The sequence below is a fragment of the Dinoponera quadriceps genome, unplaced genomic scaffold (genome assembly GCF_001313825.1).
Source record: "Dinoponera quadriceps isolate SergipeBrazil2010 unplaced genomic scaffold, ASM131382v1 scaffold405, whole genome shotgun sequence".
In the NCBI taxonomy this organism is placed as follows: domain Eukaryota; kingdom Metazoa; phylum Arthropoda; class Insecta; order Hymenoptera; family Formicidae; genus Dinoponera; species Dinoponera quadriceps.
Window position 1 is genome coordinate 3258056 of NW_014554754.1, and position 17940 is coordinate 3275995.

Genomic DNA, 17940 nt, shown 5'->3' on the forward strand with positions numbered 1-17940 from the left:
TTTGAAAACATTAGCGAAACCAGTCGATTCTTCAACAAGAAAAAAGTCGAACATCGATTCATCGATCGATTATCGTTTTTCATTCATGAACGAATGACGGCAAGCTGAAGCCATATATTAGAAGGAAGGTAGGAAGGAAGGAAGGAAGGAATGACGGCGTAACATAACCTATCATCGTGATCCGAACGAGCGTGTCAGCAGAGTTTCGTTCGTGTCGCATTGATTTCTTTTGCACAAAGGACGTAACGAAATCGCGGTTCCTGTTGAGCAGATCGATCGGCTGGCATGTCAGGTGGAATCAACGACGCGACATTATCTGACTCGGTCACGGTGAGCGCCTAATTGCGGCGTACATCGGCATACACGTACATCGCACATCCGTCACGAAGAATGGCCTCCCCGAAGTGCGGAGAGCAATGAACCAGTTATTATGTTGCCGTCGACCGGTTACTTCAAGACGATAAATTGCCCGTTTTATGACAGCGGATCGTGCGATCGTCCTTACTGTCACTTCAAACATGCTAGACGTGGTAAGAGCTCACGCCGGATCAAGGTCTTTTTTTATCATCTTGGACTCTTCTTCTGGGTCACACGACCCCACATGTCGTAATCCACATGCAACGTCGGATGATGAAGTTTGATGTTTTCTTGATTTTCAAACGATTCTGAAACAAACTTCTCAGACGATGTATTGTATGCCGACTATTTATATTTTGTATCACTCAATCTCTTTCTCATGCTACCGAATTGCGTGCAAAAAAAAGCAAATGTTTGAAAACCGAACTCTGTAGATTGAAGCGAATAATTCGCTTGTTCGGTTTGTTTGCTTAAGCTAAAGAACATTGATAAATTAACAATCGTGTCTTATCATAAGAATAACGAAAGCAATTTTGTGCTTACATTATTATATAAAATATTTCTTAAATATTTGATATCCTCAATTCCTCTAATGATTGTTAATCAGGATTCTTTTGAACTGAGTTTTATATTTGAGGTGAAAAAGTTGAGTTCAATCTAATTACGAGACACTAATCTGGCTGTACATGTTTAACGAAGGTCTGGAATAATTCATTGAATCTGTGTAAAAAATTATTATATATATATTTAAAAAATACTTTTATGTATATCGATAAATCATTCCTTTGCTAAATATATTGAGATGAAGAATATTGAAAGATCAGCAATCATGTATTTTGTTAACAAGGACAATCCTAAAATGGTTTGTGTTTACTACTAACAAGACATAGAATAACTTGTTGAGTCTGTACAAGAAATGTTATTACTTTAAAGGCACATTTACATATACCGACAAATCATTAACTTATAAAGCAGCAATTGGTCGTATTTGAATAAAAAGTCATTGTGTATTTTGCACAGAAGATGGAGGAAGCTCAGCAGGAGTGGCCGGAATGGTGGAGGCCCAGACGACAGGCCAGACGCAGGAGAACAAAACCTCCTCTGTGGTGACATCGAATTCTCACATGCTTGAACATCTGGTAACGGAAGCTGTAAAGAAGGTGCTCGCGGATCAGGAAGTCACAGATGCACAGAAGTTTCCTGAGAACATTGTCTCTCAGGTGGTCGAGGAGCTCAAACCGACTTTGGCCTCCAGCTCCACTGCTTCTATGCGCAATACTACACCAAATATAGTAGGGAAGCACATTGCGATTCCCACGCCTATCACGAAGCCGGTGGCTTGCGTTTATAATCCCACGCCGATATCGGAACTGAAGAAACGTCATATACCGGTGATCTCGTATATGCCGACCAGAGAAAGTAGAGTGGCTGTGAAACGTAAGTGCTCTCCTGAGAGAGCTAAACCATGGTTGAGTGTAGTTCAAGAATCCAGCAGTTCTCAACAGCCGGAGATTACATACAAACCCACTGCTATAATCAACACAACCGACCAGGATGCCGTACCAGGTTACATACCTACTTTCAAGTCGGATTCGTCCACATCGAATTCGTACGACGATAGTAACTCAAACGATTATCAGTCGAAGTTCAAGGAAGCGTATTATCCAAAGTCTAAGAAGAGGAGGGAGGAATATGTTCCTAAGATGGTTAAAGCGCCGTTGAAAACGGCTCAACAATTGGACGACGTTACCGTGGATCAATTTGAACCGGAACTTGATATAATCGACGAGATCTTTACTGCCAGTCACACTGCTCCAAACGTATTGGGACAAGTCAAAGTGTTGTCCAGCGAAGATTCACAAGATTACTCTTTGGACATTGAACCGAAATTCTCAGACGATGAACTAGTTGAAGATATATCCAAAGATGAAGGTGGCGCAAGTGTCAAGAAAGACGAAGAAACTATGGACGTGGACGAGAAAGGGAAAGAGAATTTACAACATGCGAAGATTGATGAGCAAACAAGCAATAAGGGTAATAAGGTGCGCAATAATCATTGCGACGTTAAAACGGGTGATACAAAAAGTAGCAATAAGTCTAAGCAATACAAGGGAAGTGACGCGAACAAGTCTTCGGATAAAAGGAAAGAAGGTGTTAAAGAGGACACCAATAAGGAGAAAGAGGCACAGAGCAGTCACAGTAAAAGTAAGAAGAAAGATAAAAGAGATCATCACAGTTCTGAGAGGAAGGACAAAGACAAGTCTGGACATAAATCGGATTCCAAAAGTAGGCACCATTCCTCCTCTAACAAAGACAAGGATAAAAGGCGAAGCAGCCGTGACAGTAAGGAATCTTCGCACAAAGATAGAGATCACTCCCGGAGGGATAAACATAGCTCTCCGAAGAGAGATCGAGATGATCACCACAAATCCAGCCGGCACGACAAGCACAAGTCCAAAACTAGCTCCAGCTCCAAGTCGAGCAAACATACAGCGAGCAAAAGCGATAAGAAACACCAGTCGGGATCGGGTCGGAGACCTAGCACCTCCTCCAGGAAATCTAGTGAGCGCAAAGAGAGTAGCAGCGAAAGAAATTCATCTGACGGATCTGTTGATAGTCCTTTGAATAACACTCATCCTTTCATAGACGACGAAATTCTAGAACTGTCAGATTCGGATCACGATGTACAGGAAGAATGCCTAAAGATTTTTCAGGTGAGTCATCCACATATCTATACATTGCACGTGGACGGCAGTTAATCAATTATTTATACTTTTCTATCGCTGCTTGCAATATTAGCATTTTTCGCATTACGGTCGTAGACAAAATTATGTTGCGTCAGCTGAAAATATTTCAACTTCTCCTGCTTCATCCGGTGAAAGGCAAAATTCCGTATCGGCGAAAACAATTCGAATATATTCAACTTGATATGGCACAGTGTGGACATTTAATTTGTGTTTGTTCATTTTACAGGAATATCAAGTGTCCGAACAGCCGAAGGTAGTGTCGATCAAAGAATCGACGAGACGCGAGCCCGAGGATGTGGAAGAGGTCGGTAGGAAGAGGGTCGCGCACCCCTCGGCGGCCACGAGCGTCACCAAACACGTAGGTCCTAGTCAGCCACCGAAGAAATTGATCAATCCGCAGCAGAAAATGTACGAGCGGTGGCGTCTATTGCGAGAAGCGGCGGCTGAGAAGGCCGCGGCGAAGTTAGCAGCTGAAGCGAAGGCTCAGGTATCCTCCACGTCGGCACTTAAACTCTCCAGTAACGTACGCAAGGAGTCCACCGAGTCCACTTCGTCGATAAGCAACAGTCACTCACAGCTGAATGGGAATGGTAAGTTGATTCGCTGCTCACGCAAAGTTGGCACGACCGTGAAGTGCACGTGTAGCGATGTTCGAAAAATTGATTCGGTTTAATCTTACGTCAACTTAACATGTGACATTTTACTGATATAGCGTTTTGTTAATATATCGCAATGTAACGTTAAAGGTCGCGTTAGAATCGCTCACGTTCCGTACGCGAAGTCTCTCGCGATGGAGAAGAAGAAAGTCGCAGTGATGTCGGCGAAAGGCAAGGACGAGGCGGACAGCAAAACTCCGGCGCAAACCACTAAGGGCGGTGTGCGCATCGCTCACGTGCCGCAATCGGTAAGATCAGAAAGTCGCTACGAAAACTTTTAATTATTACTCGGTGCAATCGCACGCGAGTCTTGTCCTGGTTGAGTCGCGATGCGCGATATATTCGATAAGATATTCGATAAAACGTACTGCTAACGCGCGCACGGCTTTTCCGTGCACACAGGACGCGGTAACGCGTTAATAAACGCGACGAAAAGCGAAGCCGCGATAGCCAATCACTTTCCGTTACGTGTTGTTTATTCCCGCAAAAAAAGAAAAAAACAGGAGGTCGATTGCCCACCGCATGCATGAGTCACACTGTTCCTCGGCGTTACCACGTCCTGTGCACAAGTCATAATGCCTTGCGATATTACAGATACCTCAACTAGTACGACCGGAACCGCTTCAAGTCGCCACCCAGAAATTTCCTTTGAACGTTCGCCAGTATTATATTAATATTATGCACGATATATGCGTGCAAGTTTACACGAGCGGTGACGACGCAGCCGAGCGTGCTGTCAAAGAGGAGCTCGCGTGTCACGATAGATGTAAGGTGCTCCCGGTGTACAAAAATGCGTGTATATTAGCGACTCACAGACTGAGGAAAGAAGTCGATCAGAGCAAATCGGGCGGGAAATCCGCCGGATCGAGCTGCGGTATGGTATCCCACGAGGCTGTACTCGCCGGCAAGTCGAAGGGTTCTTGGAGCGTAGTCAGAACCAAGAAGAACGTTATAGATTACAAAGGATCCGCACTCTACAGTGTGCTGAAGAAGTGGATCATGTCGGAGGATCAGCTCAGAGAAAACGGATTTCCTCGCAATCATCCGGACGGTCCCAAGGTGAACAAGTGATTTTACATTGCAAATCGAAATAATGAGAATATCGGAAATATTGAAAGAATCAAACGACAGGTTGGGCGCGCGAGATAAAAATTAATAAATGATTAAAAGGTGAAGCACAAGCGCCAATGAGACAATATTAAATTATTCAAAGATGGAACGATAAGCGATGGGATATAAAAATATTATAATATATATACTGTGTATATAGTTATGTATAACGGATTGATGCAATTTTATATAAAGAGAATAAATACTTGATTAACGATGCAGGTTACAGCCTTGCATGTAATTTTAGTATTGCTGCAACCGCATATTCAATGATGTCTTACATATTGCAGGGACGAGCGAAAGTATACGTGATAAATTCGCGAAACCAAAGTGTTTTGTCAAAAGTGCCTAACGAAAGAATGTGTAGTCGCTGTGGCCAAGCGTACATGGTAGATAGACACGGCTTCTCTGTACGGCAACAAAACTGTATATATCATTGGGGAAGAAAGTTCACGATCAGAGGCGAGGGCAAGTACAGTTGTTGCCAACAATACGGATCCGCCTCTGGTTGTTGCGACGCAAAGACGCACGTATGGGACTATACGGATTATGAGAATCTTCGCGGCTACGTTAAAACTTTGCCGAAAGGTGAGTGATTTTTAACTTTCTACTAATATCGATGTACCCCCGCATATTATCACTCATCATCTCATTGTCTTATCATTCATTTTTTACATTATGCAAAAGATGGCTCTGTGGAAGAACAAGGTGTCTACGCGCTCGATTGTGAGATGTGCTACACTACGTACGGCTTAGAATTGACCAGAGTGACGGTCATCAACGATGATTGCAACGTCATATATGAAACATTAGTGAAGCCACAAAATCCAATAATCGATTACAACACGAGGTAAGGCAATGGCGAAATTTAACGTTAACGAGATTAGACGATATCGATTAGTCAGCTTAAACCGACGAAATACCGGTTTATGTGAACGATTTTCTGTGTCAACACAGGTTCTCAGGGATCACGGAGGAAGATATGAAGAACGTGACGACGACTCTTTTGGACGTACAGGCTACGTTTCTTACAATGTTCTCCGATAAAACGATCTTGGTGGGTCACAGTCTTGAGAGCGATTTTAAAGCTTTAAGACTGCTCCATGATACTGTCGTGGACACCAGCGTTATGTTTCCGCATAAAAACGGATACCCGCAAAAACGGGCATTGAAAAATCTTTGTTCCGAGTTTCTCAGAAAACTCATACAAAATGATAGTAAGTTTTTTTTTTTTTTTGGTTTTTCTTGCTTCGACTCTTGCCACCAGAAGTGATGGGGAGAGATAATAATCGAACAATCAAGTAATGTATTCTTCATAATGATATTTTTTTTTAGTCGGCGGTCACGACAGTAAAGAGGATGCCGTCTCTTGTATGGAGTTAATTCTGTGGAAAGTGAAGGAAGAAGCGAAACTGCAGTGAGCAGAACTGAATTCATAGATTTCAAACGCAAGAACAAATGCCATCGCGTTTGCTGTACACCAGCCATCTCTTTTGTAACGCGCGTTGAACGGTACATACTCTACTGCCGTATGTATTATATCTAATGTATAAATATGTAATATACCCACACCGCGTCTGCTTGAGAACTCTTTTCGAGTTAAATTCGAGATCATGTAGCTGATAAGATTCACGTTCGCGTATGACCTTTTGACATTTATTAGAACACAAATAGAACGTCGCTAATGAAGAATCGACGTGAGATTTCGCCGGTTTCGATACCTAGTGATGGGTTGAAGACGCGTCAAATCATTTATGAAATATGTGGCGATAATCTCGAATTTTTGTCATTTCGCAAATTCGAGATCATAAATTCTTGAGGATCTTTAAAAGATCAACTATTTTTTACACGATTATTGGTCACACTATCGTCACACACTCTGTTGTCACAATAGTGTTAATGTAATTGTGTAAATATAATGTACATACATATACTCATCTATTAAAATTGATTAGGTAACTGTTATCGGTACATAGGCATTCAGAAAAACTTTCGGTTTCGAATAACATTTTGGATTGAATTGCTTAAAAAGTGTAAATGTGAATGCCCAGTACTGTCGATATACGCATCACTATATTTCGATTCATATTTTTGTACTTCGTTATTATTACTTATTTATACTTTAGAGCATTAAAGAGACCAGATACGTTGTGCATCTGTCCATTTACTGCCCCAACCTCGCAGCGTAGATATACACTTCGAAATAATCTGCAATAAATCAACAGATATGAGGATTATCGATGACATTTTTTTGTTTTTATTGATTCTAAAGAGGAAAATTAATTTTTTTTTCAATGTAATTGATTTTTTCGTCTCATTGAAATGTGTTGATTGATTGGTCAGTTGATTGATAAACGTGTCTCCTTTGTAAGAATTGCTCTTATAAGCAATTGTCGCATTCACGATAAATATTTTTATAAATACTTTTATCCACATGATAAAGATAGAATCTCTCAGGGTTTTCTGCTAAATGCTATCATTTTGTATCATTGTGATACACACGTATTTATTTTCATGATATTGGCTAGATAGAACTTGATACGAAAAGTATCAAATAGTATGACAGTTGTTACTGTTGATTTATAAATATAAGTGAGAGAAAGAGAGAGAGAGAAAAGCACACAAGTGAAGAAAGAAAATTATTTATAATAAAGACAATAAGAAGAGAAAAATGTGGCAAGTTAAACTGATGATACAATGAGCGTTAAAACGAAATGATAGCTGTGTGCAATTCATATGTGAAAAATGGGAACTCTTAAGTTGTATCCTGACTATATATTTAAATTATTTATAAAACACTCCAGATGATATTAAACTGTTATAATTTATATGTGTATGTAGGCAGAGATCCTTGATTTGAGGATTCCAGAAACGAGGAAAACGAAGAGCTGAATAAACGCAAAGTGGTACACCAGTGAATCTTACATAACTTAAAATCGCCCTACTTCTTCGACATTTACAATCACCTCAACAGCACATCAAGCAAATATCATGGCCGTTCTAAAAACTAAAAGTAACAAAAATATCAGCTAAATGGCAAAAAAGATCCCGTCGTTTTCTGTACATTTTTTATTATACATATTTTACAAAATTACATCACTGTTTCAGTGGGGAGATCTGCGTCAAAATATTTCTCGACTACTATGCTGCTCGACGATTTCGTTTAACGATTGAAAGCATAATTTCAGCTAGAGACATCGTGATTATTACGCACCGGTGCTCCATGCCTCGTCGTCGTCGTGAAACTCGTGATTAACGTCGTAATTGACTAACAGACGTCGACATCATTGTGTACCTGCGAAAGTCGATCTACGACGTGAAGTGCCTAACCCTCTCTTCCGTTACAACTTTAACAGAACGCAGAACAGGAACATATTTCGGAACACTGCACGATCTCTCTGTGTGTGTCGGAACCGTTACCGAATGTATTCTGTACAAGACGCACTTCTTATATTAACACGATACTGTATACAAAATATTTCTTTTTCTTCTCGCCGCTTATATTATTGTCTGCACGTACGTCGTTCTAACTTACGGTGCAAACGCTATATTAGGTTACAGACAATTTTCTTCAAGTGGTTATGTTTCGTGAGATTATTACGTCGCGAGATGTGCGAATTTTTACGGTCCGGCGATCGAGTGGTAGTATCGTTCCGCTCCGCGATATCCTCCCCGTTACAAGTTTATGTCGCACACAAAGAAAATGACTAAAATATATTGTTTCCGCTTGTTTCTTTTTTTTTTTATTTGTAAAAGTCGGTTTTGTACAATGGATGCTATACTCGTCCAACTTTACATACAAAATACTTTTCGTATATCCGTCCTCAGATTGCATATTATTGTCTGCGTATTATAGCACATTTCTTCTCGTTAGTACAATCATTTATGTTTGTAAGAATTAACAAACGCATGCGCATAAAAAGAAAAAATGAAGCTTTATATAACGTTCGCACATTGACGCCACGAGCGAGAAACTCGTTGAAACATTTGAGAGCGCTCAATCATCACACATAATCAAGTATATGCACGCGACTTGATAGAGCTAACATCGCGTCACAAATAGGTGCGAGTTCGTGCTTTTTTCGGATCTTACGCGAGATCCCCCGACGCTGTTTCGATCGCGTTGATAAAGAAGCACCGTGAAGCAACGCTACCGTCAGACCTTCAAGGCGAGTGAAAAATATCTCGGCAGCGCGAACGTCGGACGAATTTATGCACTTGTTAATTGTCGTGCACCCCCCCCCCCTTGTAATTTCCTCCTTCCGGCGAAACGTATTGTGCTATCTCGATCGAATCTCGATATTGAACGCAGTTTTCACCGCAAAAGACACACGCGCGCGCACACGTGTTCGGAAAGCGCGTGTTGGCCGTTCTCTCGGCGGTACCGGATATCTGCTATTAATAGACGCACTGCAATTCCAATAGCAACGGTAAAGCGATAATACTGAGAAAGTATGTGCCGAAAGGCGATAGGATGCGAAAATCCTTCTCCCTGCCGCGAAGGCTAAATATTAGTCTTCGACGCGCGCGACGCCTCTACGGGGTAATGCGCTATACAATAATATGTACAAGGGAATATGACGACACCTCTCTTCCCACGGGATATCCTAATTTACGTACTATACAATGTGCTATCGCAAGCCGACAGATTTATCGAACGAAGCTAACTTCGACCGAAGTATCGCCGTCACAATGATAAAAAAAACCTTCTCGTCCGCCTCTTTGTTTGCCCCCTCTGTTTCTTTGAACACAAAAGCGTGTTGTCGTACGTATGCCACGTTCGCAACGATGTCAGGGTGAATCAAATTATCTGTACAACTCGGTCGATCGGTTGACCGCAACGAGACGTTAACTAAATGCACTTTTCAGCTTCGTTAAAATGCTGCCGATCGCTGTCTCCTCGAAGCGGCGCTATCGAGTCGTGAACGTCGAACGATTTCGCCAAGGTTCATCCTTGTCCGTCCTTTGCAATTTCAGAATTTGCTATTTCGCTAGTAATACTTCTAAGTGTGATTTGAATCGCGCACGCGCGAGCAAAATTTGAATTAGTTTCTGTCTGGTCTCTACGTCTCGATTTTAGGCATCAAGCTTCGACTATCGCGTGTCCATATCGCGCGTATACTTTTCGTCTGATCCTTTCGATATAACATCACGATACATCCGCAAAACATCTAATTCGCGCGTGAAACTTTAGAAAATGGACTCGTGGCTTTGGGCTAAATGATGATAGCCTATAGTGAACGTGAAGTCATTGATCACTCTCTGTCACACGAGATTCTGCGTTTTGCCAGCTCTCGAATTTACCAGGATTCGTGGCAATCGATTACCTTTTCGATAGATTCGGTCAATTGAGAAGGGAATTTGAAACTAGCTATCTCTCTTCTTCTTCTCTGTGCAGGAGGAAGACTAAATATCGATTGAACGCACCGCACGAGTTACGGCAGGAGTTTACGCGGCGGATACTGTACTTGAAGATCGAGCGAATCCGAGAGCACCTAAAGAACTTCGAAAAATAGGTCGCGTGGCAGCTTCTAATATCTATCTAAATTTCGTCGTATACGAAGGCAACTATTCGAAGACACATACGCGTTGGTATTACAACTACACGTACTCTTCTTCACCTCCCCCTCCCCCCGACACTTTCACGCGTGCTCCGTAGAAGAACCAGAATTCTCGCTGAGCCTCGATGGTTCACGGAGTCGTACACACGGAATTGTGCCCCTCTTTTTCACTGACACAACACCCGGAAAATAGAAAAAAATCCCCGCCTCGATTTTCATTCGCGTTGCAGCGACAAATTTGGTGCGTTCTTGCGGATCTTGAAAATCGCTCAACTCTGTTGTGATATCAACAATTCTTAGGCTGTGAGTTACGCTATACGGAAGATATTTCGCCAAATATATCGCCGAGAAAATCGCAAAATTATCGCCGTCACTTTAACGTGCAAAATAATTCAATATCTAATATGATTATCTCGGTTCGTCAGCCTCGAAGAAGAGGTCGATTCTCGCTGCTGTAGGCTTTTGAATTCTGACGATCAAGTCAATCGCTTGAAAAATTTCCGTAACTATCGAGACACCTGCAATCTCTCTAGGCAAATTTATTCGCCATGTGCTATCGAAACGCACATCAATCTCGCATTATCTTCTGATATATTAGTAGCTAATTAAAACCTGAGTACGCCCACTCGACTGACAAGGCATTAACGATCCATCGCTTTTGTCTATCGTCGTGCTGGATCTCCGAAGCTCCGCTTGCTCGTCTTCGTGAGGAATTCGTCAATTGTCGAGTGTCGTGATATCCGCATGGATAACGGCTCTCGCAGCAGGCTTCTTAGGAAAATAATACGGCCGGTTCTCGCGATAAGTGAAACGGCAGTCACTCTTGCGACCGACCACCCGTTGGACTCGCCGGCGGACTGGTAGATCGAAGATTGATTCGCTGGAGTATACTTTCAGACGACCACAGCCTCGTAGGAATGCCCATTCGGTCTTCAACTTTTGCGCGACCCGCCCGCCGGAAAACTCTACAATCTGTGATTACCTGCAAGAGATCGTAGTAAGTCTTTCTCGCAACATTAAGTGAGATACGATCAATCGATATTCTAAAATTTATATAAAAATAATAATCGATACTAAAAATTGATCCAGAAAATAATTTCATTTAATGTTTTAATATTCGTGAAAAAATTATTCGAAATCTCGCATCATTGTTTGAATGAAGCTTTTCTCTCCAGTTTCTAACGTAATCGTATCGACTATTAACCCTTATCGGTCGTAACTCACCTCTCACGTGACAACAATACTTCGTCGCTGCGGTCGTACGTCACGTAGGAGGTGACAAGTTTGCATATTTACCGAAACCAGCTACAACCTAGTGAGAATCACGCATAAAAAGCTAGCGTCCGATAAGGGTTAATATATCATAATAATATATGAATTAGCACGTTATAAATTTTGAAGATATTCCGAATACGGCTCTAGCCAGAAATTCCGTAATTACAAATATGAAAATGTAAATGATAGCAGACGCGCATAATTACCATTATCGTCGACAACCATGCTCATAGTCACACAAAAATTAGTCTTACTACGGTCAGGGCGTGATGGGAGCGTCGAAATCTTGATCTCCGACCAGGTACAGAAATTGGAAGGCAATCGCGAGCAAACTGATCCCGAGCAAATCACCCATCGCGGTCAGGTACGGGATCGCCGAGTTGTCGGGATCGATCTTACGCTTCCACATCCAGTGGATCATTATATAGGCGATGTAAAGGAGCGCCGCGACCTGGAGCATCGCTGCGCACAGGTAAACGAAGACGAAGAGCGGCGTCATCGATGTGTCGCCGTCTTTCATATAATTGATCAAGTAAATGAAAATGATGTGACCCGGTATTACCATCGCCATCAGGACTCTCGTCGTTCTGGCGTGCATACCTGAGGAAAAGAAGAAGGAGGAAAATCTACGATCGCGAGAAAAGAAGGGAAGAGGTGAAGCAAGCATATCGAAAAAAGGATTCGCTAACAATTATCAAATATTTAAGTCCGTATCATGGGCCTACGTGTTTGGTAATTGTTAGCAAATCCTTTTCTCAGTGTAGAAATAATTTCGCGATTCCCTCGAGAAAATACATATCGGCGAAACACGAGAGGATACCTTTCCCGAAGAAATTGGCGATGGGTGTGATGAAGATGACAGGATGCGTATGACCCGGTGGAATTAGAAGCGTGCCGAGTTCCGCTTGCTTATGAAGCGCCGTGGATATCCTGCTGGCCTGGACGGCCACGAGATTCCCGCCCACACCATTGATGACCGGTTGGAACACCGTCAGGTTCTCGAAGCGTGACACCATGAACTCCAGTATGAGACCGCCACAGCTGTGGGAAATCCCGCGTATTATACTCGAGAGTCTCGCTTGAAATACGATGCGCACAATAATAGCCTAATGATAGATTTTCCATCAGCGATGCGGTATTCATACTCGTACTGGAGAGTCGCGCGAAACGTTCCAGGGCTTACCTGCTGATCAACATGGCCACCATGACCGGCGTCCAGCCGAAGTAGAGCACGTCGTTGGTATACTTGTTCCTCTTAGCGATCCACACCCAGAGAGGTGTGACGAGAACATAACAGGCTATGACGAGAGGTGCCACCCAGTCCTGCTTGTCGATCGATTCGTAGAGTATGGTGGAGATCCATGAGAGAAGGGCCAACGACGTGATGTCGCCAAGACTGGCAGCTATCGGCGTGGCCACGTTGTCCGGGTTGATATGACAATGACGGGAGAAAACGATGACGCCCGCGGTAATAAGGCCCAGAACGAAGGAAGCGAGAGACGCGGTGACCAGGCTACTGGCGCACAGCAAATACGCGTGGTCCAAGGAGACTGTGCCGTTGCGAAACGCGCCCATCACAATAGCCACCACGGAGCCCAAAAAGCCCACCACTATCGCTTGACACTGTGGAGGATTAAGGTGACTTTTAATCCCGAGCAACTTTCTTCTAAGCCCGTTTGCTTTAGCTCAACTAATGCTGCACTGGAACTTTGATCCTTTTCCCATCAATGTTGGGTCATACACTTGTTTCACTTTCAAAGAAAAAGGTACAATCTAACTCAGCCAAAACGAACAAACTTTCCTTAGTTTTGAAGGCTCGGAAAAAAATCGGGTTTTCTCCATTTTTCTCCATTTTTCCGTGGATTTCTTTGAGTCCTCCCAAGGATACAAAAATTCGTTGAAAGAAATTCATATGTTCGGTTAAAACCTGTTATATATTTATTTTTTTCGTGAAGAGGGAATATATAGGAAACCAAAAAAATCTGCGGAAACATTGAGGAATAAATCCGTTTTTTCCGAGTCTTCAAAACTATCAAACCTTTTGTCTCGCTCAACGCGTGTATATATATGTGTGTTTGAGAGAGAGTCACGCGGAGGTGGCAAAATGAAGCCCTCTAATTGATTTCTTCATAATATTTCCAACGAGCGTTCTGCTGATGAAGCCCGAACGATTGTCACGCGACGAGTTTTAGCGCGAGGGAAAGCTCGTCTCTGAATTAATCTTAATTGGAACGTGTCTTGACGAATTAAAAGTTTAATTGTCGGGGTATGGGAAATATAGTGGAGCCGGTAATGAATTCCCACGTGAGATCTACGCTGAGGAAGAATCCCGCCCTGTCGTAGAATTTCGCCGAGGGAGAGAGACAAGTGTGAATAATTTCTCTCGGATTTGACACGCGGTAGCTCTTTGGATCTGACGAGAGAGGATTTCCAAGCGTGACGTCGGCTTATCCCTACGGGAGACTCAGCGCACGGCGCATTCGATTCATTTATCGTGCGCGGTGTTTTGTGAGGTAATCAGGCGTGCACCACGCGCATATGCACAAAAGATCGTACGGCAAACAATCGGCTTACCGAAGGCCGCCTACCGTCAGCGTTGAACACATAATAAAATCAAATCGTGGCGCCAATGATAAGACGGCCGGAGCTCAATTGCTAAATCGAGCGGTTAGGAAAAACGCTACCAGCTTTCCCAGAATCCTCTCGCCGGTTGGTTTCGCAATTAACCGCTAACCACGGGTCAAATTGCCGTGGCGCATCATTGTATTCTCTGGCAATTCGCGAGTTCCCGGAAATACCAACAACGACGATCGTTTCGTGATTAGCGGGCGACAGCGATTTGTCGAAATCCGCGGATTACGGTAAATCCGTCGCTCCCGTCGTGCCCGCCGCATGCGCTCGGCCGATTCGCCAGGCCACTCGCCAGGCCACTCGCGTCCACCGAGTGGAAATTCGCAGAGTTGAACTTGAACTCAAAAAAAAAGAAAGAAGTAGGCTACGAGCGACAAGCGCAGATATATTTACGATGCAGCAGATGATAAGACGCCGGATGATTAACAGCGGTGAGATTTTTCTGCAAGCGCGCGCGTTGCGTCGCCTAGTTATAGTGCTCGTTAAACAAGACGCGAACTCTACGAGGAGTCGGCGAGAAGGCTGAGTATAGCCGGGAGAACAGAAGTTTCAGAAGAAAAGTAAACGGCGTCGGATTGAACCAATACGGCGTCTCGCCATTGTACTCCACGGAATTAAGTTACGACTCCTTTGAATGATAAGTGGTAAATATCGGCGTTTAATATGGAACATCTAGTTAGAACCAGTTTCGCGAAGGTAAAGTCTGAAGCTAAATCTGAGAGAACTGTCAAGAACGTGTCCACACACGGTTCGATGTGAAAACGAGCGAAAGAAAGAAGAAAAAATTCTCCGCTCGCCGGAATCGAGTGTAACACATGTACAGGTGTGTATAGTCGACGGATAAGACGACCTGTGCCATTTCGCGTTTAAGTTCGTCGTCATTACGCGCGTCATCAGGTTCGCAATGAAACCATTAAAAATATATACGAGGAAGAATATTTGAGAAACTCGAAATCTAGCAGTCGGTGTGATATTTATTATCGAGGAATAGTAATATTCAGCCTTGATAAATAGAGATAAGCCATTACTGTCGGAGTAGCTCGTTTGTGGTTGAATCAAGTTATATCAACATTAAAAAAAATTCATCTAAACATTCTTAGGTCGATACATTCGAGAGAGACGGATTTTATAGCGGAAGATCAGCGCGTGAATTCGATAATAACGGTTCACGCTTCTTTACCAAGGCTGAATATTATTATTCTTTCGATAATCAATATTTTAGGGGCCGACCACCAGCCCGCGGTTATTATAGTCTTTAAACTATGCTTGTGTGATCTGCTGTCGCGGTGCCTTCATTATGTTATGCATATATAAATATCACAATGTATTGATCGTCATGCAAAGGGTACACAGAAGAAAGGAATTAGCTGTCCATATAATATAATTGAAATTTAGTTACCTAGTTTTTAGCTAAAAATCAGATACAGCAACAAAAAGAGTAAGCTAAATTCATTAAATTTCAATTGTATTATATGAACAGCTAATTTTTACTTATAGAATTCTTAAGTCTCTAATTCTTAAATTCTCTAATTCTTTTTCTAAAGAAGATAAATAATCTTTTCACCTTTGAATTCGACACGATCGAGGGTCACTCTTACCTGTATTAACACGAGATTCCCGACGATCATGTGCCACTGCTCTCTTGGCATGTCCATGTGACCGAGGTTCGCTTGGGTGGAAAGACGCGACGCCAAGGTCATTTCCAAATTACCCTTCAGCCCCAGGAGTGCTGGCACCAGGATCATGAGCTCGTTGACTTTCTCGAAGACTACCCAATGCTGTAAGCGGAGAATTATTGATAGAATAAAATTACCGACAGAACATCCCCGAGTTAATTTAAAATTGATCTTCTTAAAAAAACAAGCGTAATTAAATAGAGGTAAAATAAATAAAGTATAAGGAATCTACTGTGGCAGATAATTTTATTTGCTCTTTTTTATTCGGACTCTATATCATCGGAGAAGGTTCACTTGTCGTTCGAAATGATTGTCAACTTGAAGGCTCTCGCTGAGGAAAAGTCTATATTATTATATCAATCAAGGAATTTGCCGCGAATGCTTGACGTTGTATGAAATCCGAGCGGCGTCCATTCTATCAAAGAATATAATTAGCTGTCGCGTGCCGCTGAGTCGCCCGCCATGACCCGCATTAACATTTCCACGAAATCGATCGATCGTGTTTCTCATGAAATATTTCGCCCGGACGGGGGGATGAGTCGATCGTACTTGAACCAGGTCGAGGACTAATCCGGCGCCCACCATGCCTAAACCGGCGATGAGGAAAGGTATGAAAACTTGGATGGTGATCGCCAAATACGATTCGAGCGGCTCGTCCTCGGTCACACCGTAGATTTTGCTCTCGGCGACAACGTCCGGCAGCCGACCGGCGTCGCCGGCCTCGTCGAAGATGGTCACCTCGAGGCACTCGTCAGCGTGTCCGCTGCCGGTGGAGTTCGTTTGGCCGGCTTGTCCGTTAGTGGTGGTGTTCGATTCGGAGGTGGTCCGCGAACGGCCATCGGTCGGTGTCATCCTGGTGGAGTTCTGCTTCTCCGGAAGCAGGGGCTCCTTACATTGCTCACTACCGACAGAAAGGAGATTTCCGCTGAGCGAGACACCGATGTTACCGGCTCGCAGGAAAGGAAGATGGTCTCGAGAAATGAGAGTGCCGCCGCGCGAGAGTCTCATTAACCCTTAGGCCTGACGATCGTCGGTGTGTGATAAACTCAAAGCGTTATGGTATCTTGAAAAGAAGCCAAAACAAGCGTCATTCTGTGCTTTTAAGGGAGCAAGTTAAACGAGCGCATGTCCATCGCCAAACGCCGCGAAGAATAATCAAACGAGCAATCGGTATACGGAAAAAAATGCTGTCGAATCAGAAAAATGTCAATAAAATATCCAACGGCAGCGTAATTGGAATAAATCTTCTCGATTCAATGGCAAGTATCATTAAAACTACTATGCATCGCTTCAATAATTAAAATATTCGTCTCATTAATATCGCTATTGAATCCAGAAGATTTACTCCAATTACGCGCGCTGTTGGAAAATTTTTATAGGTTTATTCAACAGTCTTTCCCTTTCCGTATATAAATCTTTAAAGTCCTCTGAGTCAGAATGAAAAATAACAAGGGAAAGTTTTGCAGTACTTCTTATACAATTCAGTGGTATTTTATTATGATACGATAAAAAGGAATGTTTTATTTTTGAAAGAGCCCGGCCCAATCGTTATTCGCTCATAGATAATCGCCTCGAGTAATCCATGGGCGAAAGGTTAAAATCACTCGATCATGATAATTAGCGCGCATTTAAGCGATAAGGAAAAAAAAGGCCAAAGATAAAGACGAAAGCTGTGTGTTGAGCGACGCGAGGATCGGTGCTGCGTGAATGAGAAGCGTGCGGCTTCGCGCGACGTGCGTGCGATCAATTGTCGCGGGTGTCGTGTGTGCGTGCTGATTCCACAATGAAATGAACCTGCCGATTTCGATCACTAGATTCCATGCCATGGACACTGTTCACCTCGACACTGGAACGCCGGTGCACCGAGAAATCGACGCAATCGTACTGTTACGTTTCACTCGACTCGCTCGTGCACGGTCGTTCCGTC

The 17940-nt window shown here is 43.1% G+C and overlaps 2 protein-coding genes across 11 annotated transcripts in view; one reads left to right on the plus strand and one right to left on the minus strand.

Moving 5' to 3' along the window:
- On the plus strand, nt 1-10785 carry LOC106741412 (RNA exonuclease 1 homolog). Of its 4 annotated transcripts, none has more exons than XR_001374175.1 (11): nt 1-530; nt 1378-3071; nt 3331-3694; nt 3851-4008; nt 4355-4819; nt 5161-5458; nt 5558-5720; nt 5828-6087; nt 6206-6399; nt 7712-7883; nt 7979-10785. XR_001374175.1 is itself a non-coding variant. In XM_014613415.1 (9 exons), the coding sequence occupies exons 1-9, from the start codon at nt 431-433 to the stop codon at nt 6289-6291; spliced, it is 3588 nt and encodes a 1195-aa protein (XP_014468901.1). In that variant the 5' UTR covers nt 1-430; the 3' UTR covers nt 6292-7023. The 4 variants fall into 4 exon arrangements, 2 of the variants coding, with proteins under 2 accessions (XP_014468901.1, XP_014468903.1); XR_001374176.1 differs by having other exon boundaries at nt 6206-6382; XM_014613415.1 differs by lacking the exons at nt 7712-7883; nt 7979-10785 and having other exon boundaries at nt 6206-7023.
- Nucleotides 8787-17940, minus strand: part of LOC106741413 (solute carrier family 41 member 1-like) — a 22792-nt gene continuing 13638 nt past the window's right edge. For 5 of the 7 annotated variants that reach the window (XR_001374181.1, XR_001374179.1, XR_001374180.1 and 2 more), the window contains 6 exons: nt 16563-16914; nt 15936-16115; nt 12890-13329; nt 12527-12747; nt 11913-12306; nt 8787-11413 (listed from right to left, as the gene is read on the minus strand). Coding sequence is in view for 2 of the 7 variants with exons in the window: in XM_014613418.1 (XP_014468904.1) it covers nt 11966-12306; nt 12527-12747; nt 12890-13329; nt 15936-16115; nt 16563-16914 (1534 nt within the window). In the remaining 5 variants the exon portion in view is untranslated. Of the gene's footprint in view, nt 11414-11718; nt 11744-11912; nt 12307-12526; nt 12748-12889; nt 13330-15935; nt 16116-16562; nt 16915-17940 lie in introns of those variants that run through there. The other 2 variants (XM_014613418.1, XM_014613419.1) reach the window with 2 other exon arrangements.

Excerpts from the sequence above, each read along its gene's own strand:
- LOC106741412 (XM_014613415.1), top strand. The coding sequence starts at position 431 with ATGTTGCCGTCGACCGGTTACTTCAAGACGATAAATTGCCCGTTTTAT. Across the intron at positions 4,009-4,354 it reads TCGCTCACGTGCCGCAATCG|ATACCTCAACTAGTACGACC; the intron begins GTAAGATCAGAA and ends GCGATATTACAG. Across the intron at positions 5,459-5,557 it reads CGTTAAAACTTTGCCGAAAG|ATGGCTCTGTGGAAGAACAA; the intron begins GTGAGTGATTTT and ends ATTATGCAAAAG.